The sequence below is a fragment of the Arvicanthis niloticus genome, chromosome 18, assembly GCF_011762505.2.
Source record: "Arvicanthis niloticus isolate mArvNil1 chromosome 18, mArvNil1.pat.X, whole genome shotgun sequence".
Lineage (NCBI taxonomy): Eukaryota > Metazoa > Chordata > Mammalia > Rodentia > Muridae > Arvicanthis > Arvicanthis niloticus.
The window spans coordinates 37719790-37746139 of NC_047675.1; the positions used below are offsets into that span (position 1 = coordinate 37719790).

The 26350-nt window shown below is 51.6% G+C and overlaps 1 protein-coding gene across 3 annotated transcripts in view; it reads right to left on the minus strand.

The window, feature by feature from the left end:
* Positions 1 to 1632: 1632 nt before the first annotated feature.
* The window catches only part of Bcar1 (BCAR1 scaffold protein, Cas family member), a 33209-nt gene continuing 8491 nt past the window's right edge, over positions 1633 to 26350 (minus strand). Inside the window, exons 1-8 of one of the 3 annotated variants that reach the window (XM_076915907.1) lie at positions 22532 to 22816; positions 19598 to 19686; positions 11975 to 12607; positions 6767 to 6928; positions 6453 to 6569; positions 4484 to 5581; positions 3758 to 3847; positions 1633 to 2543 (exon numbers count right to left, since the gene is read on the minus strand). In XM_076915907.1, the coding sequence (XP_076772022.1) occupies positions 2031 to 2543; positions 3758 to 3847; positions 4484 to 5581; positions 6453 to 6569; positions 6767 to 6928; positions 11975 to 12532 (2538 nt within the window). In that variant the 5' untranslated portion in view covers positions 12533 to 12607; positions 19598 to 19686; positions 22532 to 22816 and the 3' untranslated portion in view covers positions 1633 to 2030. Of the gene's footprint in view, positions 2544 to 3757; positions 3848 to 4483; positions 5582 to 6452; positions 6570 to 6766; positions 6929 to 11974; positions 12608 to 19597; positions 19687 to 22531; positions 22822 to 26350 lie in introns of those variants that run through there. The other 2 variants (XM_034522405.2, XM_034522404.2) reach the window with 2 other exon arrangements.

The following is a 26350-nucleotide window of genomic DNA, read 5'->3' on the forward strand; positions in this document are numbered from 1 at the left end:
AGCATGTCTGATTGTCCTACAGATTCTGAAGCTGTGCTACCCAGGCTTCAATTCCCCATGGATCCTGTCTCCTATCACTGACAGGGGTGCCAGAAAAGGGACACATATGTTAAATCCCCTCTATATCTATCAGGGATATCTACCCGTACACCTCTGAGGGCCACGGCTTGTGGCCATAGTACCAGGCTCCTTGCCCAGGGAGAGTAGGACTAGTGACAGCCCTGGTTGAGGCCCAGCTCTTACCTGGGATAGAACCTGACAGCAGCTCTTCCAAAGATGTTCAGGACCCAGGGCTGTTTTCACTGACCTGGTAGAACGAGGGTCTATGACTGTGACCCCGAACTCCCTCTGCCCCTGAAACCAAGATCTCACACAGCCCCATCAGGTGGCTGTGTTCTTGTCCTGTCCAACACCCTTCCTGCCTGCAAGCTCTGGGGCAGTGAGATTACCAGTCTCTTCCTGCATGGTGCAGCTTCTGGCCCCCTCTACTCACTGACCTGCTGAGACCTTGTTGGGCCAGGACCACAGTTCCCTGCTCCCCTGGCTTCCTCTTCTGAACCTCGGCCTGTCTCCGTGAACCAAAAAGCTGACAACCCTGGGAGGAGCCTCTGCTCAGGAGGGGAGCTGGGTGAGCCTTCTGATCATAGAGGTTGCCCAGGTCCCTTAAGAGGTTAGAAGTTAGACATAGGGTTACCACTGAACCTAGACCTGAGTAATGAGTAAAACCAACAACTGTACCAACACTATCAAATCCTAAACACCCTTCCCCTGCTGAGGCACCCAGAGACTTTGGAAACAAGTCCTGTTCCCCTCTAAGCAGGATACTCTGATAGGCCCCTGGTGGGCATCTTGTCCTGGGGCACCATGACCCACCCTACTGTCTCTCAGCCTGTTATGTCCAGGTTTGGAAGGTACTAGAAGCTGAACCCCTCCCATCTCTGCATCTGAGTAAAATCCAAATAAAACCAAGAGCAAACACTTGAGCTTTCGCTTCTGCTCCCGGGCAGCTCTGGGGTGGGAGGCAGGGACCCTCAGTGAGGGTCCTTGGTGGCAGATCTTGTTCTCACCATTAAGGAAGCTGAAGCCCACATTCATATGCACAATGGTCAACGCTGAGACCACCAGGGTGCCAACCATACACTCTAGTCTTCCCTCTGGGCCAGAGGCTGCCAAAACTCCCAGAACACCAACCAGTTCAAGGCCTGTTGTAGGTCTCAAACCTCCCAGCTTGTTTAATCTAGGGAAGGCTCTTTGGGTGTCCCAGACTAAAGTTCTCTCTAGAGAACTTCATCAAGTTTGATAAAGACTGGAAGGTGAGGTTGTTTTGTGCAATGCCTTGGCTTGTAAACTTTCTCCTTGGGGTACAGAAGATCCAGAAGGTACCTTGCTGCTCTGGGCCTCAGGCCCTGAATCTGTAACATGCTCCCAGGCACAAAGGACACTGCCTAGCCAGACCAGCCCCTGCCTTCCCCACAGGTCCCTGGGCCTTCATTTTGTTCTGAAGGGACCCACCTTCTGGGAAGGGACTTTACCGTTCCTAAGACTCTTTACCACTTCCAGTCACTTCGGTGGGTCAGGGAGACATTCACCTCCCACCTAGAGGCAGTAGTCTCAAGCATTTCTGTAGGCTCCTTCTCATTTTTAAAATTTTATTAAATGTAGACTATTAGTCAAATGATTGGAAAAATCAATAGTGAAAAATAGTTCTTTAGGGTTTTTTCTTGGTGCAGAGGTGTACACTACACTGTACTTGCCTGTCACAGGGAGCCCTGAGGACATGTGTCCCAACCCTGGTGATCCCTAGCCCACGGCACACTCTTAGCCGGTTCCTCAGCTTCTCTGAGGAGGCATCCCACATCCTGCCTTAATATAAATATGTACAAATCTCTGGACAGTTGAGGGCACCAGGCCCAAGGCAGAGCTGGGGTTACCTGTCCCCAAACCTGCAGGAGCTCCACTTTCAAGACGACGCCTGGGTAGCTCAGACCATCCCTGCCCACTCCCCAGCCTCATATCCCAGGCCTCTGTTCTCAGGCAGCAGCCAGCTGGCCCAGGACGCGGCGGAACTGCTGAGTGCTGTGGCCTAGCTCCTTCACCCTGTCCACCATGTCCTGGGCAGCAGAGGGGGATGGGTACTGTAGGGCAGCCGCCTTGGTGGTGGCCACGATGCCACGCAGGAGGTCACACAGCAGATTGCTGTAGTGGGTCACTTGGCTTCGGACATCAGCTGCCTTAGCTTGCCGTGATAGTGTGTCTCCAATGAACACAAGCTTGTGTGCACTGAGAATGACAAACTTGCTGTGGGCCACAAAGATCTTGGGTGGCTGGTTGGTGGCCACTGCAGTGAAGAAGGCGTCCACTGCATCTGTCAGTGTGGTCAGGTTGGCCTCGCACTGTTCCAAGTAGAAGAGCAGCAGCTGTCGGTCTGAAGGCCCCAGGCCCCCTGTCCTCCCCGGCACCAGGGGCTGGGCTGGTGTCCAGTTGGCCAGGTCATGGTCTATGGGACGAGACACCTCCTGCTCCAGTCGCTCAAACTGTTTCAGCTGTGGGAGGCAGGACAAGGTTAGCCTCTCAGCTGACAGACATGTGCAAACATCTGTACTCATGAGAGCACTGCTCACCAAAGCAGAGGGAAGCACCAGTGTCACAGCAGCATCACTGCCTGAGGACATGCTGAGAGTGCACAGGAAAGACATTGGCCAGCTTCTTCAAACAGTGGCACTCCATGGCTACACACGTTCAGCTATTTTAACTATTATTAAGGAGGAGAATTTTCCACATGTCCTGGTTGGCTCTGCCTCCTGAGTACTGCAATTACAGGAGTGTGCCTGGCTTATTTTAATCAACATGCATTCCCTGTCACTTACTACGTGGCACACACATCCCAAGCAGTTCACACATGTCTCATTTACTTCCACTTCATACTTGTGAAGCAGCTACCAACCACAAGCCCCACAGTGAGCAGCCCAGCTCAGGGGGTTAAGCTATCCCTTGCCTTCCTTCTCTACATCTAGAGGAGGAGCAGTGAGAGAGGTTTTCATAGACCCTTTGTGTTATCTTCACAATCAAAACTGAACGTCTTCAGTATTTTTCAGAAATACTTTCTTACCCTGAGAAATGATTCAAAATATGTAGAAAACTGTGGCTAAACACAGCACTGTTATTTGTAAGAACTGGATACAATGTAAACATTAAACAATAGACATTATGTGGTCTATAAAAAGGAGTTAAGAACAACATTGGCCAAGAGTGTGACAGCTTACAAGTGTCATCTCTAGCAGGCACAGGGAGGCACAGTTTGTGGAGAGCTGACCAGTGGGAAGTCAGCTTCTGTGACTGTGGCTGCCAGTGCTTCTAGTTCTAGTGTTCTGTGCTCTCTACGAGGTACACGTTACTGACATTAACTACATTTGTGTTTTACTGCTGTGCCTGTAATGTCTCAAGCACACTAGTAAACTGCTACAGCCTCAGCTCTCTGATGACAGTTTCAAAATGAGCCGCATCAGACTGAGGGGTGGGGCACAGCTGTGGTCCCAGCTACTCAAGACGGTGCAGCAGGAGATTAGCTGAGCTCAGGTGGCGTTCGACATGAAGCTAGGCAACATAGTGAGACTGCCATCTTTAACTAGCCAGAAGATAGTGCTGGCCATTATGCTGGCTGGCGACTGGCTGGTGACTGGCTGGACAGAAGGCAAGCAGGGTTCTCTCTCTCTCCCTGGTGGGTCTCACCGTGAGAGATGACGAACAGAAGCCTTACCTGCTGCAGCTCCAGCTGGCCCTTTCCCTGCCGCATGATGTTGCCCTTCTCCAGCAGTTCCTTCTGGGTCTTCTCGAACTCCTCCTTCCCCTAGAGGAAAAGAGGAGACCTGGACTGAGAAGTCTCTTCTGGGACAGAAGCACTAGCAGGTCCCATGGGTGTGAGGGCTGGAAAACCACCAGGTGGCAGTGTAGGTACACCAGTCCCAGGCACAGCTGGGCAAAGAAGGATTCCATGTAAAGGGTGCACTCACTCCACAAGGCCACAGCCCTCCTGGAATGGCTCCCATATCAGAAATCAAATCCAAATTCTGCCCTTGGCCCACAGATGAAATGGCAATGCAAGTGTCTTTTCAGAGGTCCTCTTACCCACCTTCTCATTCCCCTTGTTTACTCCCCTGGATCCCAGTGTGTCTCCTTGGAATGTCTATACACAGAATGAGTTACATCTATGGTGATGTCACCAGAGAAACCCATCCCCGAGGTTTCTGGAGTCATCCTGGTTAGCATTTCAATCCTCAAGGACATAGCCATGTTGATTATCAGTCCAAAAACAGGGAAAATTACAGGAAGGGCACCAGGGTTCACCAGTGGCCAATCCTGGAGCCCAAATTCCCTATGACCACAGATCTCTCTGTGTGGGATGAGAGGGGAATTGGGGTGTCAGGGTCCCTGCAACAACAGTGGAAGATCAGAGTTCTTGGGACTAGGCAGGGTGAACACCCACCTGCAGATGGACGTAGTCATAATCCTCCATCCAACCTCCTTCACTGTTTTCATACTGGCCGTCTGGAGAGTCCTGGGAGGTGAACTTTGGAGGCGAGGGTAGAGGGCGTGATTGGATGCTGCTGGCTTTATCAGTGGGGTTGGGGTGCAGGGAACTGCTTCCTTCAGGCCCTGGGCCAGGGGCTTTGGTCCGTCTGAAAAGCAGCGAGGCATTGCCATGCAAAAAGGAGGCTAGCTGCTTGGCATCCTCGGGCACGGCCCGAGAGCAGGCCACCAGGCGGTCCAGGTCTTCAAGAGTGAATCCTGGGCCTCCCCGGCCATTGTCAAGGACCTGACCATGGACCACCAGTGTCTGGTGCACATCCTCCATCTTCTGTAGCTGCCGGCTAAGCTTGGCATGCAAGGTGCGGTCTGAAGTGTGGGTGGCATTGCTCACAGCACTGCGGGCGAACTCCAGGAGCTCATGCACTGCCCCATGAACTGCTGCTACTGCAGCCTTCAGGTCCTGCACGGGAGGCTCCTGCGGCTCAGAGGGACTACGCCAGCCCCCGGGCCCACTGGCACTGCCCACCAGGTCCAGAAGGTGGGCTACAGTGGTGCTCACACCTTGCTGCAACCGAGCCAGGGACTCCACAGCAACCTCCAGCTCCAGGGGCTCCCGGCCTGGCACCACTCCCTCCAAGGAAGATGCTGACTGGCTGCTGCGTGTGCTGCCCGTGCTGGAGGCTGACAGGCGCTTGCCATCCGTTGGGGCCTCTCGCTCGGCTGGTGGGGGCACAGCATACACACCATCGTCAATTACACTCCCATCAGCCACCTCAGGAGGGAGCACCCGCTCACGAGGCACGTCATACAGTGTTCCAGGGCCAGGCCGCCGCAAACCAGGGGGTACATCATAGAGGTCAGGAGCAGGGGGTGGCACATCATACACATCCTCAGCTGGTGGGGAGTCCGGAGGAGGTGCAGCAAGGATCAATGGGTGTCGGGTCGGATCAAAGGGCTTGGGCTTGGCGAAGGCAGGAGGTACATCGTAAGTCTCCTCACGAAGCAGTGGGCCATCAGGCACATCCTTGCTCACAGAAGGAGGAACATCATACACCTAGAGGACCAAGACTGGTTAAGGCTCTTGTCCATCGGTCCAGCAATGGAACTGAAGGCAAGACGCAGCTGGTGTACACATCAAGCGTGAGTCTTAGCTAAAATGACTATGTCAAGAGCCTAGCTCTGGGCCAGATGACTAATTTTCTGTGTGTGGCTATTCATCTAAAAGATGGGGAACCACCCCACAGTATGAGGGCCGTCTGTTACTTGCAGACATGTAGGAGAGACATGCCACCATACTGCCAGTGCTGCCTCGGTCAGCCTAGCCACATCACCTGACCTCGCGGTCACTGACAGACTTTCTGTTCTATAGCAAGCACTTAGCTGGGCTTGGTGTTATAGTCCAGTTGGCTCTCAAGACAACTCTATATGACTATTGGTCCCCTTTCACATCCCAAGTGTCCCAGTTTGGAAGACAGATTCTGTGGTCTCCTTGCTGATGCCTCTCAGAGCATGTACTGATAAGAGCATGACTGAGGCGCAGAAGGGCAACTTTATTTTTAAAGTTAATTTATGTATTTTATGTGTATGGATGTTTTGTCTGTGTGTATGTCTATGTACCACAAGCATGCCTGGTGCCAAGAGGTCAGAAAGAAGCACTGGATCACCTGAAACTGCAGTCACAGATAGTGGCAGATACCTGACACTGCACAGATGCTAGGAACTGACCCTTGGTCCTCAAGAGAAGCAAATAGTGCCTTGACCACAGAGCCATCTCTACAGCCTGGGCATTCAGTTTCTACATCTGTCTCCAGAGCAAGTGAGGGCAGAGCTGGGCTCTGCAGACAGCAGCCAAGTCCAGAGCACACACTCAGCCTTGCCTTCTCCACCTCTAGAAGCCAAGGCCTCAGCACTCAGAGACTCCTTACCGAGTGATGGTTGGATGGCGGCAGGCCTTTCTCCACACTAGGGGGCACGTCATACACTTCCAACAAAGGGTCTCGGCCATTGGGGCCTTTGACCGCCATAGGGGGGGTGTCATATACCTGGAGGGCACAAAAGAAGGTGCAGTGACACAACTGTCAGGCACACCTGGTCTAATGGGTAGAGTGGAGTCCCCAGAAACCTAGAAACCTACCTTAGGTGCTATGCTACCCAGGCCTTGGCTAGGCTGAGAAAATGCAACTCCCCGAGCAAGGCCCAGCCCCTACCCTCTCCCGTGTTTCTGATCCCCAGCACTTACCTCCTGGCCATACTGGTTGGGAAGCAGTCCTCGCACAGGGGGCACATCATAGATGTCCTGGGGACCAGGAGCCAGCAGGTGGCGTGGAGTGTCGTACTCATCCTGCTCGGTCTGGGAGGCCTCGTACACATAGCCCTGTCCCACCCGCGTAGGAACCACCACCTGGGAACAAACAGCAGCTGTACCACTGGCCCTCAGGAGACTGATTCCCTTGGGGGTGGGGGGTGAGACACACAGAGTAATGCGGTTCTGCGAGGCTGGAATGGAGGCACTGCTACTCTTTCCCAGGGTGCTCCTTTTCTGGAGTGGAATGCAGTGCTTGTGAAATAATAATGAGACCCCTAAGTTTTGTTTAGAGCTTCTTGGTCCTGGGCCATGAAACAGGAAGTCTCTATAGTTGGATAAGCCAGGAGATTCCACAGAATAGAGTGCAATTATGGTTGTACAGAAGTCGACAAGATGGAATAGGAAGGGTACAAAGGCCTGGCTCCAGAGGCAATGCCAGCGGGCAAGAGGTAGCCTGCACTGGAGTCCTGAGCACAGCAGGACCCATGTAAGGGGCTCCTGTGTCATACCTGTAATACCTCTCAGCCCTGCCTGCCTCAGAAGTTCTGCTTAGCAGGAGAACGACCCAATCACCATCACCTCTAGACTCTGGAGGCAAAGACTGCTGCCTGGAATTGCAGCAAGCAACCTTCCCTTGCTCACAGCATAACTTAGTGGGACTCTTGAGCATAATGACCTCAGAGCTAAAGGACACACAAGGCTAGAATACAAGGCAAGCTATACACACGGCAAAGGATTCTAAGTGGGACCACAACCCTATGCTCTCTGTACCCACACCCACGACTGCCTTGCTCACCTGAAACACCTGAAAGGGTGAGCACTCGGGGGAATCACTGGTCAGAGAGAGCCAACCCTTTCCTCCCCAGGGCCCCGACCCTGGGATCCGTGGCAGTGAGCCACAGCAGCAAAGCTATGGCTCTGTGTGGAGAAGAGGCAGGGTCAGGAGGTGATTCTGGGATACTCAAACACTAACCCCAGACCATGCTGTCCACTGACAGCAGCACTCAGCCTGGTGGGAATGAAATGAGGCCAGGCAGCCTCCCCTCCACAAGATTCTCCAGCCAGGCTCAGGGTAACCTCCCCCATGGGGCTCCCTGCTCAGCCTTCTCCAAAGAAAGGCCTTTTGTTTTCTAATCAAAGGGGATGTCTGGGACAGGGTTGACTCAGGGCCTCTACACACATACCCTGCCTCCTTCAGGCTCAGCATCCTAGAATCCAATTGCAGCTTCAGCAGGCACACACCAGTGCCATCTCCCCATTCCCAGCCCCCACAGGACACAGGCACTCAGCACACCCAGAGCTGACAACCTCCCAGGCAGCACATCGGAGCTAGGCAGTTGACATTCAGGCCAGCTGGGCTGCTCTCTGGGCTCCCTCTGGCAGACGGCCTGGTAGGCTGGTGTGTGCACTGTAGCAGCTTCAGGGTCTCCTCTGTGGGGTGTCCCCAGCCACCAATAAGAGGGCCTGCGGGCGGAGTTGCAGCTGCCTCTCCAGACTCATCTCCCTGCTCAGGCCCCAGACTTGAGTTCCCCTCCAGGGTTATTTTTAGATGTTGGAACCTGCCCATGGCACAGCAGACTGGGGCTGGAGGGACGTGGCAGGCAGGATAAAGAAGCCTGTGGCAAGGCCTGAGGCTTCTCTAGGCCCAAAACTTCCTAGGTGGGAATTCAAACCCCAAAGGGGTAGACAGTGCACCTCTCAGACACAGGCAAGCCAAGCCTCAGTATAGAGAGCAGCTCTGCCTTGTCAGCACCCATCCGGGGCCTTATGTAGACAGGGCTGCAAGCACAGGCCAGAGGCTCTCATGTCAGACTCCCAGTGGTTAGTCCTAACGTTAAAGGGAACTGCTATTCCTACACCGAGTCAGGTGACAGCAAGCAGCTATATTGGCTAGCAAATGTTTTTCTGTTAGGAATTTTCTGTTAGCAAATATTTCTCTATTGCTCAATAGAGAAAGCAGGGGAAAGAGAAGCTCATTAGGGAAACAGATTTATCAGACAGCTACTGAGCCCTGCTAATCACAGGCTACACCGCTCTGCACCTGATGCCCCATTAGCAGGTCCTGGAGGAAGAGACAGAGACAGACAGACATGCTTGTTAGGCTGGGCTGGAGAGGGTTGTTGTTCTTTCTAGCCTATACCTCCCCACAAGTGTAAAGGAAAAGGGAGACTGAACCCAGAAGCACACCCCAGCTTATCAGTTCTAAATGGGGACGAAACCTTCAGAGTAGCCCTGCTCTACAGGAACCAAGGCAGGTATCCAAGCAGCAGGAGTCAAGTAGGAGGAACAAAGACAAGAGGAGCCTCTCTTGGCTGTCCATCTGTGTCGGGGCCCCTCCCCTCCAGACAGCTTGCCTGCTTATCTTTCTCACTGCAAAATGGACAACATCTCACTAGCCTACGCCAGCTGCTGGCTCGGTTGCTCACAATCTATCCCTCCTCCCATAGAGAGGTTGTCTATCCTTCTTCTGGGAATGGAGTACCACAGAAATAGCATGAGGCCTGACAGGTGCCTACCTGGCGAGCAACCATCACCCTCTGCTGACCAGGAAGTGCTGCTTCCCAGAAAGACACCCCTTAGTTTACATGTATTTCTCTCCCCTGGCAAGCTGTAGTTCCTGACCCAGGAATACTCCTTCAAAAGTGGCCTTGCAGACAGATGCCTTCTATGCTAGGGTCCTATCTGCATGCTTAGAGCCTTTGTCCCTCAGCCTTTGGTGCCCATGCCTAGCCCGAAGACCCTGGGTTCTCTGGACCTTGCTTTCCCCACCTACACAGGAGGTGGCCACTCTTCTGGGGGCAAGCTCTCCTGGCCCCGTCCTTATCACTTAACTCCCACAGGTAATACACGTGATGGCACTGTCCCCTCAGTCCCTGGAATAAAGGGTCATAGTTTCATAGACACCAGAGGCACAGTGTGCACATCAGGTGTCATGCTCTCTGTAATAAAATCAAGCTTCATGGTTTACCAAGAGAGAGAACATTAAAAAAAAAAAAAAAAAAAAAATAAGCCAGGTGGTGGTGGCTCACGCCTTTAGTGCCAGCACTCTGGAGGCAGAGGCAGGTGGATCTCCATGAATTTGAGGGCCAGCCTGGTCTACAGAGTCAGTTTCAGGACAGCCAGGGCTACAGTGAAACTTCCCTGTCTTGAAAAACCAAATGAAGTAAAAAAGTATATATACGGATCTGTGAAAGACAAATAGAGAGAAGACGCTAGACAAAATGTGCTAACATTTCTCAGTGATTATCCCCTAAGCAGGGTTTATCTCTAGACTTTCTCATACATTATGCATTTTCTATGGCAAACAAGAATTTCTTTCATGTTCATAAAATAAAAGCAATGCAATGGCTGCCCAGCCCAGGAATGACAAAGCTTCTTAGGAATGGGCACAGGGCTTCTCTTCCTAGGCTATTGGTTGGGTCAGAGTCTCAGGAATACTGGCCTGGATGGTTCCACCAAAGGCAGCCAAGGACACAGCTAGTGAGCCTCTGGGTGAGTGAGGGCAGGCTTACTCCTCCAGCCCAGATGAACAGCTGACCCAAGCTTCACTGCACGGGCAGACAGTGAGGAAGTGACTGGGACGAGTGTAATAGGTGTGGACTGCACTCCTGTGGGGAGTGCGGAGGGGATGAACCTTGGCCTGTCTCAAGGCTCACTGGACAGGTACTGCTCCCATCTCTCTACAGGATACCCCCCAGCACCACCCACCTTGTTGGCAGGGCCTTGATGGTAGGCTTTTATTACCAGCTTTTTATTAGCCACGTGACTAAAGAGGCAGGTCCTGCACTAAGTGGGGTCCAGAGACTCAGGGACCGCAGGTGGTCAGACCTGAGAAATCTCATCCTCTGCGGGCCTGCTTGTGCCACCTAGATGCCAAGCTTCTCTGTGGGCAGGCACGGGGTGACGCTACCTGCTTTCTAGCTGGTATCCATTAGGTGGCTTTGAAGACAAAGGCTCAGTGCCATGGCTAAGCATTCGCAAGGCCAATGCCTCAGCAGACATAGGTGGCTCTGTACTAGACATTGTCAGAACATGAAACTGACTTAGCTGAGCCTGTCCTGTTCTCCTAAGGCTGCTGTGCCCACCACCGTTGGCTGTCTCCACCAGAGCCTCTGGGACACCTGTCTAGCTGTTAAGGCCTTCTAGGGAATATGGCAGAGAATCAGGGACCTGGGCATGGTAACTCTATCCTCAACATCTGGAGGACAGGCCCAGGAATTCCATTCCCTAGTTTTTTTTGTCTTTTTGAGACAGGGTCTTCACTATGTAGCTCTGGCTGTTCTAGAACTCACTATGTAGACCAGGCTGGCCTCAAACTCACAGAGATCAATCTGCCTCTACCCCCGTGTGCTGGAATTAAAGGTGTGTACCACCAGGGCCCAGCTCCATTGCCTAGTTCTTAAAAGGCTTTGCTCCAGGAAAACAAGCCAAAATGAACATAAGAAAGAGTGGCTGCTGATTCAGTGTGAAGTCAGAGGGTCTCTCCTTCTATTTCAGTCCTGCTCATTCCATGAGCAGAGGGACAGGAGGAGGCATGGAGAAACTGAGGACACAAGGGTCCTTAGGAAGTAGGCAGTCTCTTTGGTCCCTGCCTGCTGCCTCGAGATGCAATTTCCAAGAGGAGATGCTCTGCCACTCTCAGCTCTCCCTCTGTGCTGTCACACTAAGCCATACAACTGCCTTTTCCTGGCCCACCCACGGGTTTTACGCTCTGCTGTATTTTCCACTCAGGCCACAGTAAATTGACCTCAACGTGAGCTGTGGCTGGTTCCTCCTGCCTGAGCTCTTCACCTTCAGTTTCGGTTACCAGGCCCCTGAGACTGTCCCTGGCTTGCTGTGCTGGCTGTTCCTGCTCACTTGGAACACAGGACACTTCTTTACACCTCTAGACTTGTCACAGGCTTTTAGTCTTTGTTTGACATTCTCCAGCTCAGGACAGCCTGCTGAAGACTTCCTCATGCTCTATGGCCACTTTAATGTCCCTTACTCACCTACCTGAAGCAGAAAAATAGACACGTTTATCCAGATAACCCTCCTTGACCTCAGACCGAATGCATAATGATACTGGAGAGTGGGCACTTTGCTGGCCAGGGCCCTAGGCTAACCCCATGAGGTTTCACAGCTATGCCAAGTTGGCCTTACCTTTGCCGGTGGCTTCATTCCCTCCCAGCTGCGGGTGTCCAAAGATGGAGGGACTTGGTAGATGTCATGCCCTATGCCAGCAGAAGGTGGCACCTGGTAAATGTCCTGGGCTGGACTTCCAGGCCCTGGGGGCACCTGGTAAAGGTCTGTGGCTGGGCTGGGAAATGAGTGATGAGGTGTTTGCTTTGAGAATGTGGAGGTCTGTTTGGCTGGGGGTGACTGGAACTGTGGGTTGGGCCCAGGGGCTTGGTAGAGGCCTTGCTGAGTCTTGCTGGGAGTGGGTACCAGGTACACATTGTCAGACTGGGGCTGGTATGCAGTGGGGAGCATGGGACTGTACTGGGAAGCTGGAGGTACCGGAGCATGGACGCCCTGGGGGAGGCTGGACTGAGGCTGTGGTGGGGTGGCAGGTGGGCCGGGTCCAGGCCCTGCTGGCTTCTTGTCATACATGCCAACCAGAATCTTGAGGCGGTTACCAGGCACAATGCCCTGGCGCCCATGCAGTGAGCAGAGCCACCAGCCATCCAGGCCCTGAGTGTCCCGCTCCAGCACTGTCATGATGTCACCCTTCCGGAAGGAGAGCTCATCCGGGGATTCAGCTACGTTGTCATAGAGAGCTTTGGCCAGCACGTTCTGGGGAGAGAAGACACAGGTGGTCATGAAGGTAGGAGGACAGGCACAGGCCTCACCCAATTCCAGCCACTCCAGAATCAGTAGGCACCAACCAGTTTTGGCTTTCAAAAGGGACTTGGTCACATCTGGCAATAGCAGGAGACCTTTGCCCTGTCCATCAGGAGCAAAGTGGAGTTGAGCCCAGTGTATATTTCAGCTGAGCTGGGGGCCTCCAGTGTGCAGTGGCAGCACCTACCATCAGCACTCCAGAGATGGCTCAGCAGTGAAAAGGGAGCTTCCTGCTATGGCAGAGGGGCTGACTTTGGTTTCCAGCATTAATAGTGGATGGCTCACAACCTAGGCCCCGGGAGCCAACGCCCTCTTCTGGACTCTGTAGACCTGTACTCACGCATGTATGCAGACAATACATACCACACATATTTTTTAAATAAAATAAAATCTTTAAAATATTCCTGAAGTCTGAAGTCATATGACAGTCTATACCAGAAAAGTTAAGGATATGTCAATTCAGCCACTGGGTTACCAATGGGTTTAGTAGCGTCGAGAAACAAACTGACAAAAAAAAAAAAAAAAAAAAAAAAAAAACAGCTGCGTTTCATTTCTTTCATATTCATATTCTCTCTCTCTCTCTCTCTCTCTCTCTCTCTCTCTCTCTCTCTTTCTCTCTCTCTCCTCTCTTTCTTGGTTTTTCAAGACAAGGTTTCTCTGTATAGCTTTGGCTATCCTAGAACTTGCTCTGTAGACTGGGCTAGCCTCGAACTCACAGAGAGCCACCTGCCTCTGCCTCTGGAGTGCTGGGATTAAAGGAGTGTGTCACCAATGCCCAGCAACCACAGTTTCTTAAGATAAAAACACAGGAGCAGTAACTCTTATTTGAAATAATTCAAATTTGCCTAAAAGAAGCTATAAAGGTGCATCTGTTAAGTAAAAAGGTTAAAGTTAATAATTTATATTTTTAGAGGGACCAATCACTTAACTTTTATAATAATATATTACAATTGTTCTATTATTGTTATTAATCTCTTACCAAACCACATTTATTTATTTATTTATTTATTTATTTATTTATTTTTGGTTTTTCAAGACAGGGTTTCTCTGTATAGCCCTGGCTGTCCTGGAACTCACTCTGTAGACCAGGCTGGCCTCGAACTCAGAGATCTGCCTGCCTCTGCCACCCAAGTACTGGGATTAAAGGTGTGCACCACCACTGCCTGGCCCAAACCACATTTATAAATTAAACTATTATAGACAAAAGCCAGGCATGGCAGTGCACTCCTTTAATCCCAGCACTTGAGGGAGGGCAGAGGCAGGTGGATCTCTGTGAGTCTGAGGCCAGCCTGGTCTACATAATGAGTTCCAGGCCAACCAGGGATATATGGTAAAACCTTGTCTCAGACTAAAAGAAAGAAAGAACGAAACAAACAAACAAACAAACAAACAAAAAAATCTATTATAGACAATACATACTGGAAAAAATATAGTATACAGAATGCTTAATACTAATCTGAAGTTTTGGGGCATTCTTTGGAAAAAGTCTTGAAATGTACCCAAGACTGAGAGGGGAACAATGTGAATTCATATAATAGAGCGTTATAATTCATCACGAATTATTATGCCATAGGGCTTTTTAATTTTATTTCTGAGGGATTCTTTTAGAATGAAATGGAGGTTCAGAGGCCAATACATGAACAAGCCACTTCTAAAAGGCACAAGCACTCTTCCCTAGCTATGAGGACAACTCAAAGCAGGGGTGGGGTGGGACAGGGCTGGGAAGCGATGAGAAAAGGCTAAGACCCTACGACGACAGGCGAATGTAGGAAATTCACTGTAGGAAGGCAGCCAGCGTGGACCTGACCTGGCACCACAGGCTACTAATCAGACGTCAAATACAAAAGGCCCAGTGCTGGGCAAAAAGTTAGTAGGAATCTGGAGGAGATCATACAATCAAAAAGAAAAGACAAGACCGACAGAAAACCTACACTATATAGAGAGGTCATCCAAGGGAAATGGAGGCCTGCTGACTGACGCTCAGTTCCATCAAGTGCAGACACAGGATCAGGCCACGGTCCTTCCTTCGTGTGTTTCCGGTGTTTAAGGAAGTGGTGCAGACAGAGTGAGGATTCACAGGGGAGCGATGAGGAGGTATAGGTGAGTCGGGTCAGCCCTTCCCTCTTGAGTTATAGTCACAATTATCCAGAGCAGGTCCCAGACATATTACTACTGTGAGTTCTGGGGCTTGAGGAAGATGCAACAGGGAAAACAGAGGCACTAGGCAAAGGAAGAGCAGCACTCCCCACCTTTACTGGAGCTCTTGTCAACTCTCACAGCTGCTATAAGACATGGGTACTATGATGGCCTTTCCATAATGGGCAAACGCTCCCAGAGTGCACTTCATGTGGCCCAGGAGCTAAGTAGCCTGTGCTGAGGCTATGTGACGTGAAGCAGGAGGACAGCAGTATGGCAGACAGGGAAGAAGGCACAAGATGGAGTGGGAGGCTCCAAGACGGCCTCTGTAACTGAGCAGTCCTGCTCTTACTGTCTCCTTGCCCAAGAGCTGGGCTTAGAGATGGCAGAGGGCAAGAGGAAGGCAGGAGTCTGGTCTGGGTATGGCTAGGACATCTGTCCTCTTAGAGTATCAGAAGACTGCTTCAGCAGGGCTGACTAAGACCCCCACTGGGGACTCGAGAAAGTCAGATGCACCCCTTTGACCTCCAGGTGAACATTAATTATTAGTGTCCTACAAGGTTCCTAAGTTTCCTGGGTCTGAAGATACAGAGAGATCTAAACCTAAAAATGGGACCTGGGCTCTGGCTACTTGCTGTGTGGCCTTGGCTACTTAGACCCAAGAAGTAAAACCATCCCCTGGCCAGGCTGGTGGTATACAACCTGCAATCAAACCAAAGCTAAACCAACCAAACAACAAAACCCACCAGCATCTTACAGACCTCAGCTCCTTCATGGAATCAATTAGGAGCTGGAATTCCAGGCAGCAGGAAAGGCCATGCCACTGGGACAAAAATCCAAAGTGAGAGTCCAGGCTCTGAAGCAGAAGAGTCCCAGAGGCTACCTCTAAGTTGTCTCTCAGGCCTGCCACACTGACAGGTAAGGAACACTGGACGGAAGAGTGCCCCAAGAGTCACAAGCTGGAAGCCATTGCTCCTGGACAGCTTGGAGTCTCCAGCAGAGGAGCTGGGAGCCAAAAAGAACAAGTCCCAGGGAGGAGCCAAGCAGGCAGGCAGGCAACCTAGAGAGGCAGAGCCCCTGAAACTGCCACAGTCCCTGAAGTCTGGTCACACCAGTTACAGAAGTTACAGTGCACTGAATAAGCTGGGCATAGAGTATTTCAGTACTTCTTCCAGCATTCAGGAAGCCGAGGCAGGAGGACTCGAGTTTTAGGTTAGTCTATAGTGATATCCCCACCCCCAAAAAAACTCCTCCATAATAAAACATCATTTGAAATTTTAAAATGAAGTGTCAGAATACCACTGAAAATATAAGACAATGGGGGTAGATATTCTCCCTTCTTATTTACAAAATTTTCCAACTTGTATTTGATAAGTATTCCTTATTTTGAAGTTGAAAAAAGTATGTTTGAGGGGGAAATCGGTCAAAATTAAATATGTATGAAAGTGTCATTAAGAGACACTATTATACGGCGGGCGGTGGTGGCGCACACCTTTAATCCCAGAACTTGGGAGGCAGAGGCAGGCGGATTTCTGAGTTCCAGGCCAGCCTGGTCTACAGAGTGAGTGAGTTCCAGGACAGCCAGGACTACACAGAGAAACCCTGTCTCGAAAAAACCAAAAAAAAAAAAAAAAAAAAAAAAACCAACAACAACAACAAGAGACACTATTATTCTAAATGCAATCTTTTTAAAGGAAAGGAAAAAAAAATACTTATCCAGAAAAAGAAAATAGTGGACCACCTCCCAAGTCTGGCTGGAACAGAGGCAGACAGTTAGTGTCCAGAGGCCAGAGCTCTAATGAGCAGGCCTGGGTGGGAACTACCTTACAGCCCACCAGGCTCAGAGTCCCCATTCCCAAGTTGCAGACAAGAAAAACCAATTTCCCAAATATGGTCTGCAGCCTGCCTCCGGGAATCACCAGGCCCACCCTCCCTCAATGACCCCAGAACACCAAGCCGCCTGGCTGGGTCCCCCTGGCCCCAGGCCTGGTGACCACAGGAAGTGCCAGCAGAGTGAGTCACAGGGAAATTCCCTCCAGCCAAGTCAAAGGCGGGTGGAAGTGTAGACAGAAGGGCCCCACTACCGAGTCCCCTCACCTCTATGACTACTGCTTAGGCTCATCAAGAGGCCCTACTGCGTGGGTCTGGGAACACCAGGAGAGAGAGAGAGTGAAAGCATGAAGACTAGAAGTGTCTGCTGAGGAAAAGGTTCAGTGACAAACCATGCAGGAAAGAAACTGCCCAGTCCAGGGGAGCCACTTGGGCTCCTAGCCTCCCAGAGCTGCTCGCTCTACCTACAGCACAAGCTCACTGAAGGTCTGCCAAGTGTGCCTTGGCCAAGTAGGGTTCTAACTGTACAGTCAAAAGGCAGCTGGAGCCAGGGAAGCACCTCATGGACTGGGCACGTGGCATCAAGAGCCTGGCACCGGGGGTTGCTCTGCCTGTGTCAGCTGGTGTGCTCTGGCCCAGAGCCCTTGCAGCAGCCTCTCTCCTGCCCAACCCAAGTCCTAAGCACTGCCAGTGCCTGACCTCTTTAGATGGCCAAGCAAAGGGCTTTCAGCCTCTCTGCCTCCCCAGTTAGCTACTATTCAAGGCCACATTGCTCCCTCACTCCCTCTCTCAAGTCCCTGGACAGCAGCTCAGCCGCAGAGCAGGCCTAGCTCTCACCCCCACTGCTGTGTGACCTTGGGAAAGTTCCTTCTCCCGCAGACAACCAGACTGTTGAAGCTAAGATGACAGCTGGCTTCAGAAGACTGTACTTTTGTTCAACAACATCACCCTGGTTCCTGCTCTTATCAAACTCCTAAAGCAGTGGTTCTCAATCTGTGGCTCACAACCGCTTTGGGGTGGCTGCATATCAGACAGCCTGCATATTAGATATTTATATTACAATACATTAACAGTAGCAAAATTAGAGTTATGAAGTAGCAACAAAATAATGTTATGGTTGGGGTCACTACAACGTGAGGAACAGTGTTAAAGGGTCATAGCACTAGGAAGGTTGAGAACCGCTGTCCTAAAGAGTGTCCACCTGTATTCTTGAGGCAAGGTCAGCACAAAGCTTACCACTGCCGTAGGGCGGAAAGATATCCAGCAATAATTTGCCATGTCTAGGAGTGTAGCTCAGTGCCTAGCTTATGTGAAGCTCATGAAATTAATAATTGCCAAGATGGGGGAAAAGTGGGGTGCCAGAAATAATGAAGGACAGACCTTTGCACATACATGACTTTCCAAGGACGTCATACTATAGCTGAGTTAACTGGCTAAGCACAAACATACAGAGACTGACTTCTGTGAGCCCAGAATGGCAGGTAGGCAGGGGCTGACTGCTCTAGGATTCCACAGATTATCCATCCCTCTATCATCCCAGGGCCAATAAATGCCATCCACATAGAGGCTCTCCACAGCCAAATAAACCCAGATGGGTCCAAGTCCTGCAACCTGAACATTCCTGCTGTGGAGATGCTCCAGGCCCCAGCAGTCTGCCATGAGACTCTATTTGGAAGATCACAGGGATTCTGTGTTGTGACTGAAGCTCGAAAAGCAGTCAGTCTTCTAAGCCCAGTTTCCCAGTCTCCATCCGCTGGACAGTTGGATGGCCTATGATATGCTATATATGGTATGTTCCAAACTCTAAGGGATGCAGAGCCAGGTTACACTCATCTGTCTAATTCAGTGGTTTTCAACCTGTGGGTAGCAAACCCTTTGTCAAACCTCTATTTCCAAAAAATATTTAATTATGATTTATAACAATAGCAAATTGTTGGGGATCACCATGACATGATGAAACTGGATTAAAATGTCACAGCATTAGAAAGATTGATGCTGCCAAAGATTGATGCTGTCAGTTACGTAGAAGACACCACAAAGGCTGCTGCCTGACTTGCCAATCTCTGGCCACCTCACTCTGGGAACCTTCTGTTGCATCCTCCGCCTACAGGACCCAGTCAGACATCACCTCCTCTGCTCCTTTAGGAAGGCCAATGTCTGCCTTAAGACACCCACTTCCCCTTTTGCCCATCTCACATACCGACATTTCTTGTTACTAATTCTTGTTCCTACCACAAGCATGGGAGGCACAAGTCTGTCTTCAGCAGAACCTCGGTTGCAAGAGCAACCGGCTTGTCCATAAGAGGTGCTAGAGCAATTGCCTGCTGAGTGAGCAGAGCCAAGAGAAACCCTTAGCCCGATGCCAGTGCTCCCATTCCACACACCCTCGCCCATGGGAGCCAAGAGAGCTGCCCCACAGGTACTGTCTGGCTGCAAATGACTCTCATTGTATCTGGGGCCTGTGGAAGCTTCAGACCCAACAGGGTTCCAGCTAACCTTGACATGCAGAAGAGCAGAGGGAGAGCAGCTGTAATGATGGCTACTCTTCTTAGCTCCAGCTGACTTGGGGGAGTCCTGAAGTGCTGTGGGATTTCCCAAACTCCCTATAATAGGGCAGGGGTGCAAGCTGGTGGCTTGAAGTACCGAGAAAAGACACTACAGTTTCCTCTCCACAGAGCCTTTAAGCAGTGCCAGCCTGAGTCCACTAACCAAAGGACCCTCCACAGCCATGCCTACTTCCACAACTTGTTCATACTTATTTATACAGCAAATCATGTTCTCAGTGGCCCTAAACCAGCTCAAGATGGGAACCGGGGGAGTCAGAAAAGGAACTGGACAACATGCTGCAACTGATAGGTTTCTAAAGACAAGAAAAGTGAATTTATTGGCCTAGGCCAGAGGCCAAGCTCCTTCCTCCCATGATCAACTCACTAAATCTTCAGAATGACCCAGGACACTCAGAATTGTGTCTCTTACCTGAAGGAAAGTGGAAGTTCAGAATGGGCACATCTGTCTCACCCAGGTTCACAGAGACAAGACAAGTTTACACAGGCAGGTCTAGGGCTCTGAGATACAAGTGGAAATGGAGATTTGGGGGGAAATGTTGAGTTCACAGAATCCAGAGCATTAGTGGCATAAGGCTTTCCTACCCTGTGTAGTCCCACCCCCAATGCATACACACAGGCACCCACCCCAAGCACAGAGCCTCACACACAGCAGGCACTAAGGAAACACTGGCTCCCTTCATACTCAGAACCACTGCAAACGTGAGCCAAGTTTATTTCTGGGATATTCTGTTTGCTTGTCCCAAAGAGCCCCACTCTCAGTGGTGGCCGATGGCTATGGCCCAGTGACTGTGTGCCTAACTGGCAGTCACACTCACCATCCCTCTGCACTCATGCCCAGACATCTACCTGGAGCAACATGCAGCCATAAACCCACTGACTAGGGACCTGGCAGCCCTCCTTGCCCCAATCCAGAATCCAACGGAGCCCTGAGAGACACTTCTTCCCTCCCTTCCATGTCCTGTATCTGGGGTGGAATTCTAAGACAAACTAGGTTTGGCAGCATCCAGCCCTAGCATTCCCATAGACAACCGAGCAGCCAGTCCATGTGCCTGACATGCTGATAAGGAACAGGAGTGTGAGAACTGGTGCTCAAAATGGCCTGTGCACGAGCCCCGCATTCCAGAGCCAGCTCACAGGAGTCAGCTCCAGCTCTGCCTTCCTCAGAAGACTGTGTGCCAGGACACAGGCAGGGAGGCACAATAGGTGGCTCCCAGCTCAATGTCTGACACTCCACAGCCAGGGCAAAGGTCTGGAAATGGAAGGAGTGAAAACCCATCTGCACTGGGGGTGGCTATTGCCAGAGATTCACCCTCACACACAGATGCTAACCTTGGCTCTAGAAGCAACAGCAAATGATTTTTGTGTCTAAGCCCAGCTGTGGACCGGAAGCAGGTTCCTGCTTCAGCTCTTGCCACAGAGTCAGACACTGCCTTGGGGAGTCTGGGCAGAGGTGAAGTAGCATGAGGAATCCTCCTGTGGAAGAATGTGGCCTCTGCAAGCCCCCATCACACCACGTAGGGTAGGATAATAACAACGGCTTCCTTCCCTGGCTCTAGGATTGTAATGGAGAATTGGTCAAACTATCAGTGGGTGGGCTCTAGTCCACTTTTGTGATTTGGTGCCTTAGCAAAGCTCAGTATAAGACTGATCCTTCACTGTAAGGACAACATGGGGCCCAGAATAAAGTTAATCTTTATCCCTGACTCTGTTATCATAGTGGGGTCTAGAGATCAGAGCAAAGGGACAGTAGGATCTTAGTTTATTCATCTTCAGATCTTAAGGCCCCTGGAGCTTCGACACTCTACAGCCTGAACTATAAATAATAGCCTTTAGGAGCTCTTGATGTTCATCTATATGAGGACCTCCTCATGTGGTCCCACATAGGGACAGGGGACAGTATAACAGAGACTGTTGTTCTCCAGCACACAGAGCTTACCTCCCCCACTACAAGACCTGACCTTGTGCCTCACCTAGAGGTGTATGTGGGGGCGGGGGGGCTCACCAAGAAAGCATGGAGCCTTGACTCTTCCTAGAGCTCAGAGAACCAGACAAGATTGTACAGCCTCGTCATTTGGGTCTGAGACCACCCCTCCACCCAGTTTATCTGCTGGAGAACGATCACCACTCACTATCACTCCTCAATATCAAACCTGACTAACACTACCTCTCTCCAAAGGCCTTCCAGACTGAGAAGGTTGGGTTAGGGGGTGGGCAAAGGATAAAGCTGTCTGGACTTGGGGAAAATTTGTGGTGGGGCCTCCTAAAAGAATGGTTGTTAGCAGAGAGCCACAGTAGAACCTGTCAGCCCAAAGCCAAGTTCCCTCATCCCAGGCAAGGAGCAGGGAGCACAAATGGTACAGCACACAGACACCAGGTTGCTCCGCTCTCTGCCTCAGTTTCCACACTTAAAACCTTACAACCAGGATGGGGATAGCACTGGACTCAAGGGTCTTTCTTGTGCAGTCAGATCCCCTTGAGACACTGCCTTGGCCAGACCTAGGGAGATCACACTGCACTCACTTTCCTGTTCAAACACAACCACTAATGGCTAGAAGCTCCATTCTTCCTCCTCTGAGCAAAGGTGACTTTACAGGTACAACCTAGGGACTGCCTTACCCTGCCGTCTCCACCCAGTTTCCAATGGGTTCCTTCCTTGCTCAGGGCAAAGGGAAGGTAAGTATTAGTGCCAGGAGGGTGTGCCGGCAGTTACGTCCCAAGGGCTCCCTTCCCTAAGGCACCACCTGGCTTCTGGCTCCTGATCTTCTAGGCATCCACACCTGCTATTCTGGCCTGTCAGCCCAGGCCGGTCACCATCCAACTCTCCACCCGAAGAAAGGAGGGCGTGTCCCCTGGCCCAAGACAATCGGAAACTTTCTCACTTAGCAAGGAACGGACACATGGTCGTTATGTATAGGTGACTAAACTCACAGCAAACCCTACTTCGGGAGTGTTTCTCAGCCTAGACCTTTCTACAATCCGGAGTGAAAATAAGCTGCCGCCTTCACTGGGATCCTCAACTCCTCAAATCCCCCCAGGTTCTGACCTATCGCGGCTGCCTCCAGTTTGCAGCCCTCAGCAAATCTCAGTTTCTCAGTCCCTCTGTGTACCGCCTCCGCTTAGCCTCAGGCAACCCGGCCGCCCGGCTGCCCAAGGACGCCAGGACCCAAGGGCTACAGAGGGCGGGCATCACGCTAGCCCCATGGGCTGCGGGGAATGGAAGGGCGGACCGAGGGAGGGACTCGTTTACACGCCGAGCTGCCTGGTAATTCTGCGGCCGGCGGGACACTCGGGCCCGCAGGAAACGTCCTCCTCCCAGCCAGGCCGTCCCCACGCCCACACTCACCAGGTACTTCATGGTGCTCCCCAGCCAGAGGCCGCGCTGTCCGCGTACCGCCTGCCGCCCGCGCCTCACGTCTCAGCAGCCACCTCGGCCGCCCGCACCGGTCCACTTCGCTCCGCCCGCCCGGCTCCCGGCATGCCCAGCCGCGCTACCATTGGCCGCCGTTGTCCCCCATGCAAATGAACCGCCGAGGTGGGCGGGCCGAGCTGGCCACTGCCCGTTGTGGACATCCCCGCCTCCCGCGGCTGCTGGCCCTGCTAGCAAAGACGCCGCCCAGCCCCGTCGCTCAGCTCTGGTGCAGCCCCTCCTTCCCCTCCAGATGCTGGCCTTTTGCCTTCCTTACTCACCAACCTTACCCACTAACACTGGAGTATTCACGCGTGTCCACGGCATACAATTCAGATCTGAATTCCTACGCAAAATGGGGGGTGGGGGGTAAGTATGCCCTCAAAAGCAATTACTAAGAACAACAATATTGTAAGACTATTGTGGACAAGCCATACTGTGTAAGGATCCTAGGAACCCGGGGTGAGGGTTTATGTCTAAGATTCCAGTAATAGGGAGGCAAAGACAGGAAGCCAGCCTGGGTGACAGGGTAAGATCCTGTCTAATAACAAATAAGACAGACCTCAGGGTTGGCCAGCTACAGTCTGACCTGCTGCTTTTCATTGGCAGCACCAACTCCTACCACTTTGTATTCCTCGACTTTGGGGGATTCCAGCTGGTCCCCTGAAGCCCAGGGGGAGTGAATGAAGCCAGGGCTAACTATGTCCACTCCATATATGCCTCTGGGCCCTAAGCAAGGAACCAGAGGCTTGCCGACTCCTGCACCAGTTCTCCCCTGAACTGAATCCAAGCTCTGGAAGAAGGCTGCCCATGTTCAGGTCAGTCATGCCCCAGGAGCGGCCCCTCCACCTTTTCTGAGTCAGTCTTGTCCAGACATAAAACTCCTCGTGCCCAGCAATCTTCCTGAAACCTGCTCCAGCTTGTCTGTTTCAGCAACGTCCAAATGTGCACTAGGACTGGGAGAAGAGCACCTGGGGAAGCAGTGGACAGAGCCTCAGCACCTTGGTGCTTGCTCCTTGCTAGGTTGCAGTTCAGTAAGGTTATCCCCAAGCAGCAAAATGTGGGTGCCAGAGTCTCTAAGCACAAACTGCTGGAAAAATAGGAAGGAAACTTATTTCAGAGCACACAGGACCCTGACCAGTCGGTCGGCAGTCCCTAGACCCTCAGTGCACACTACCGGCAGCTGCTGCTGTGAGGAAGCAGTGAGCCAGACCACACTGCATTTCAGCAGAGTTCTGATGACTAGTGGCCATCACACACATGCTCAAGGCCAACCTCCACTTGACAGGCACCAGGCAGGCTTTTACCCAGAGCTCCTTCATCAGGAGCTGGGCTACAGCAGACCAGAAAGCGCTCAAGTCCTGTGAACACCTGGTTAAACCAGATTCCTGGGTCTTAACCCTGCTGAAAAGCTAGACACCTGCATTTCCTTGGAGCTTCTGGCTTAAGAACCACTGGCCAGAGATCACAGTATGAGAAGACAGGAGGGGGATGGGGAGCAAGGAGAAATGACCCAGTGTCCTGGAACATTCCTGCTGGTCACCACACACTACTCCCTGTCTCTCTCTCCTACACCTCCCCCCCCCCCCTTCAGCTATTCAATGGCCCTAAGCCAATGGGAACATGCCTAAGCATTTGTCCCACTGTGTTGGGGTTGAAGGGTCCATAACATGTCACCTAGTCTCTAATTTGGAGGGGAGGAGCAGGGCCCAGATACCCAGGAAGTCTCTGCAGGATGGATAGGAACAAAAAAGGCTGGGTTAAAAGGGGATAGCCTCTATTCCACCCCTGGCCAAGGGAAGGCACCACAGAGATGCAGTGACTCGCTAGGATCTTGGGAAAGGGAGATCCTCTCTCAGAAGTGGGCTAGGGGTGAGTGTGGAGGTGGGGGAAGGGAACTGGGCTCAGGCATTTCAAAAATTTGCTCCTTTTCCACTTAACTCCCCCCAAGCCTGTGAATCTTGGAATGGCATTTCCGCTTTGGAAACAAGACCCCAGGATTGACACCCCACTGTGCTAGGGGAGTACTCCTTCCCAAGCTATTGGGGAGGAAGCACCCATCAGAGTGGTTATGACAAAGGGCTGACAGGGCTACACACACACACACACACACACACACACACACAGTGGTCTGTGCTGGCCTGGACATACATGCTCAGTGATACGGTCCTCCCTCCCCCACACTGATCCGACCTCCGTGATGCCTAGGGACTCCTCTGTCTTGTCTCATGCCCACAGCAGGGTTACACACAATCTACTGCTGGCCTCTTTACAGTGATGAGACTGACACACAGTCCAGGGGTCCTTGTCTCATTCCACATAATATGTACCCAGGACTGACAGAGCTGACTCCCAGAGGAGGATGGTGGAGACACCTTAACCCACACTGACTTCTCTGCAGTGGAAAGCTAAAGACCTCTGCCACACTCAAACTGACTCCAGATGGACAGGTGTCTGAGACCCAAGAAAAATCTCCCATCACCCCAACAAAAATAAAACAACAACAAGAAGCCTGCATCCAGCACTGGAGCCAGCATTCCTCTGAAGTTGCGCTTCATCGATAAGGAGTGTGTAAAGTAGGGTGGAACCTAAGTGGTTACTCTTGTGGGAAGAGCTGGCTTGAGAGCTGGCCGAGCTTCAAAAATATTGGAAGGTCAAGTCACACATAGCACATACAGGCACACACAGAGGCAGCATATGCAGGCATAAGCACACACTGGGACAAGCTCACCTAAGTACAGCTACATACATACAGGTGTAACATACACAGACAGAGTCCAGTATACATGGTTGTATATGCAGAGGAGGAGCTTAAAGAGGATGGTGCTGAAGAAAGACTGCACATGCCTGGCTAGACAACAATTCCCACCCTCCAGGACAGATGACAATCATCCCAGGAGTGGCCTGGAGTCTCTTTACCAGGTTAAAGATGAGCTTACAGGCTGCAGAAGGATATCCCCGTCCTCTGGAAGGGGCGTTTGCACAGTAAACATAGTAAGCCACTTTCCTACCTATTACTGTTTGTCCTGGACCCCCATTGAGGAAAGAGGGTTGGAGCTTTCTGGCCTTCTGAGCCTCCCAGAAGGGCCATCACTGCTTAATGCCCTGCAGTGTCCACTGTAGCATTTACCACAGCAGAAGGGTAAGGGTATAGTGGAAATGTCCAACTCTAGGGGAATGGCTGGACAAAGCAGCCCCTCCAAGAAGACCACATAGCTACACAGAGAACCACTTCCAAAGAACAAATTATACAGAAGAACTTCGGTTTATGACTAAGAAGAGTGAACAGAGGAGGCCTAAACTGACCAGCACAAGATAAGGCGCACAGCTTCTCCCCTCCTGAAGCTTGGGCTGGACGATGGCTAGCTCTGGGAGTGGCAATGGGAAAGGATTTCCTGAGACCGGAGGTAAGCGTTGCAAGCCCTAGGGACAGGAAGACATGTTGTCCCTAAAGGGCCACAGGGGCTGTTCCTTCCTTCTGAGAGGACTACTTACAGGGTCAAGCTCAAGACCTGGGCAAGCCTACAGGGACCTAGGACACAGCCTATCACAGTCAATCCTCACCGCTCTGGGTACCAGAGAGGGAAATACCATCTCTCAGAGGCTCAGAGGGCAGTGCCAGCTCACACAGGAAGTGGTAGGAGAGCTTACATCTGCACCTGCCCATTCAGCAATCCAAGCATGTCTGTAAAGCACCCCAGGTGACATCCCAGCACCCCCCCCACACACAGAGCACAGACTCTCAGGAGCTCTTAG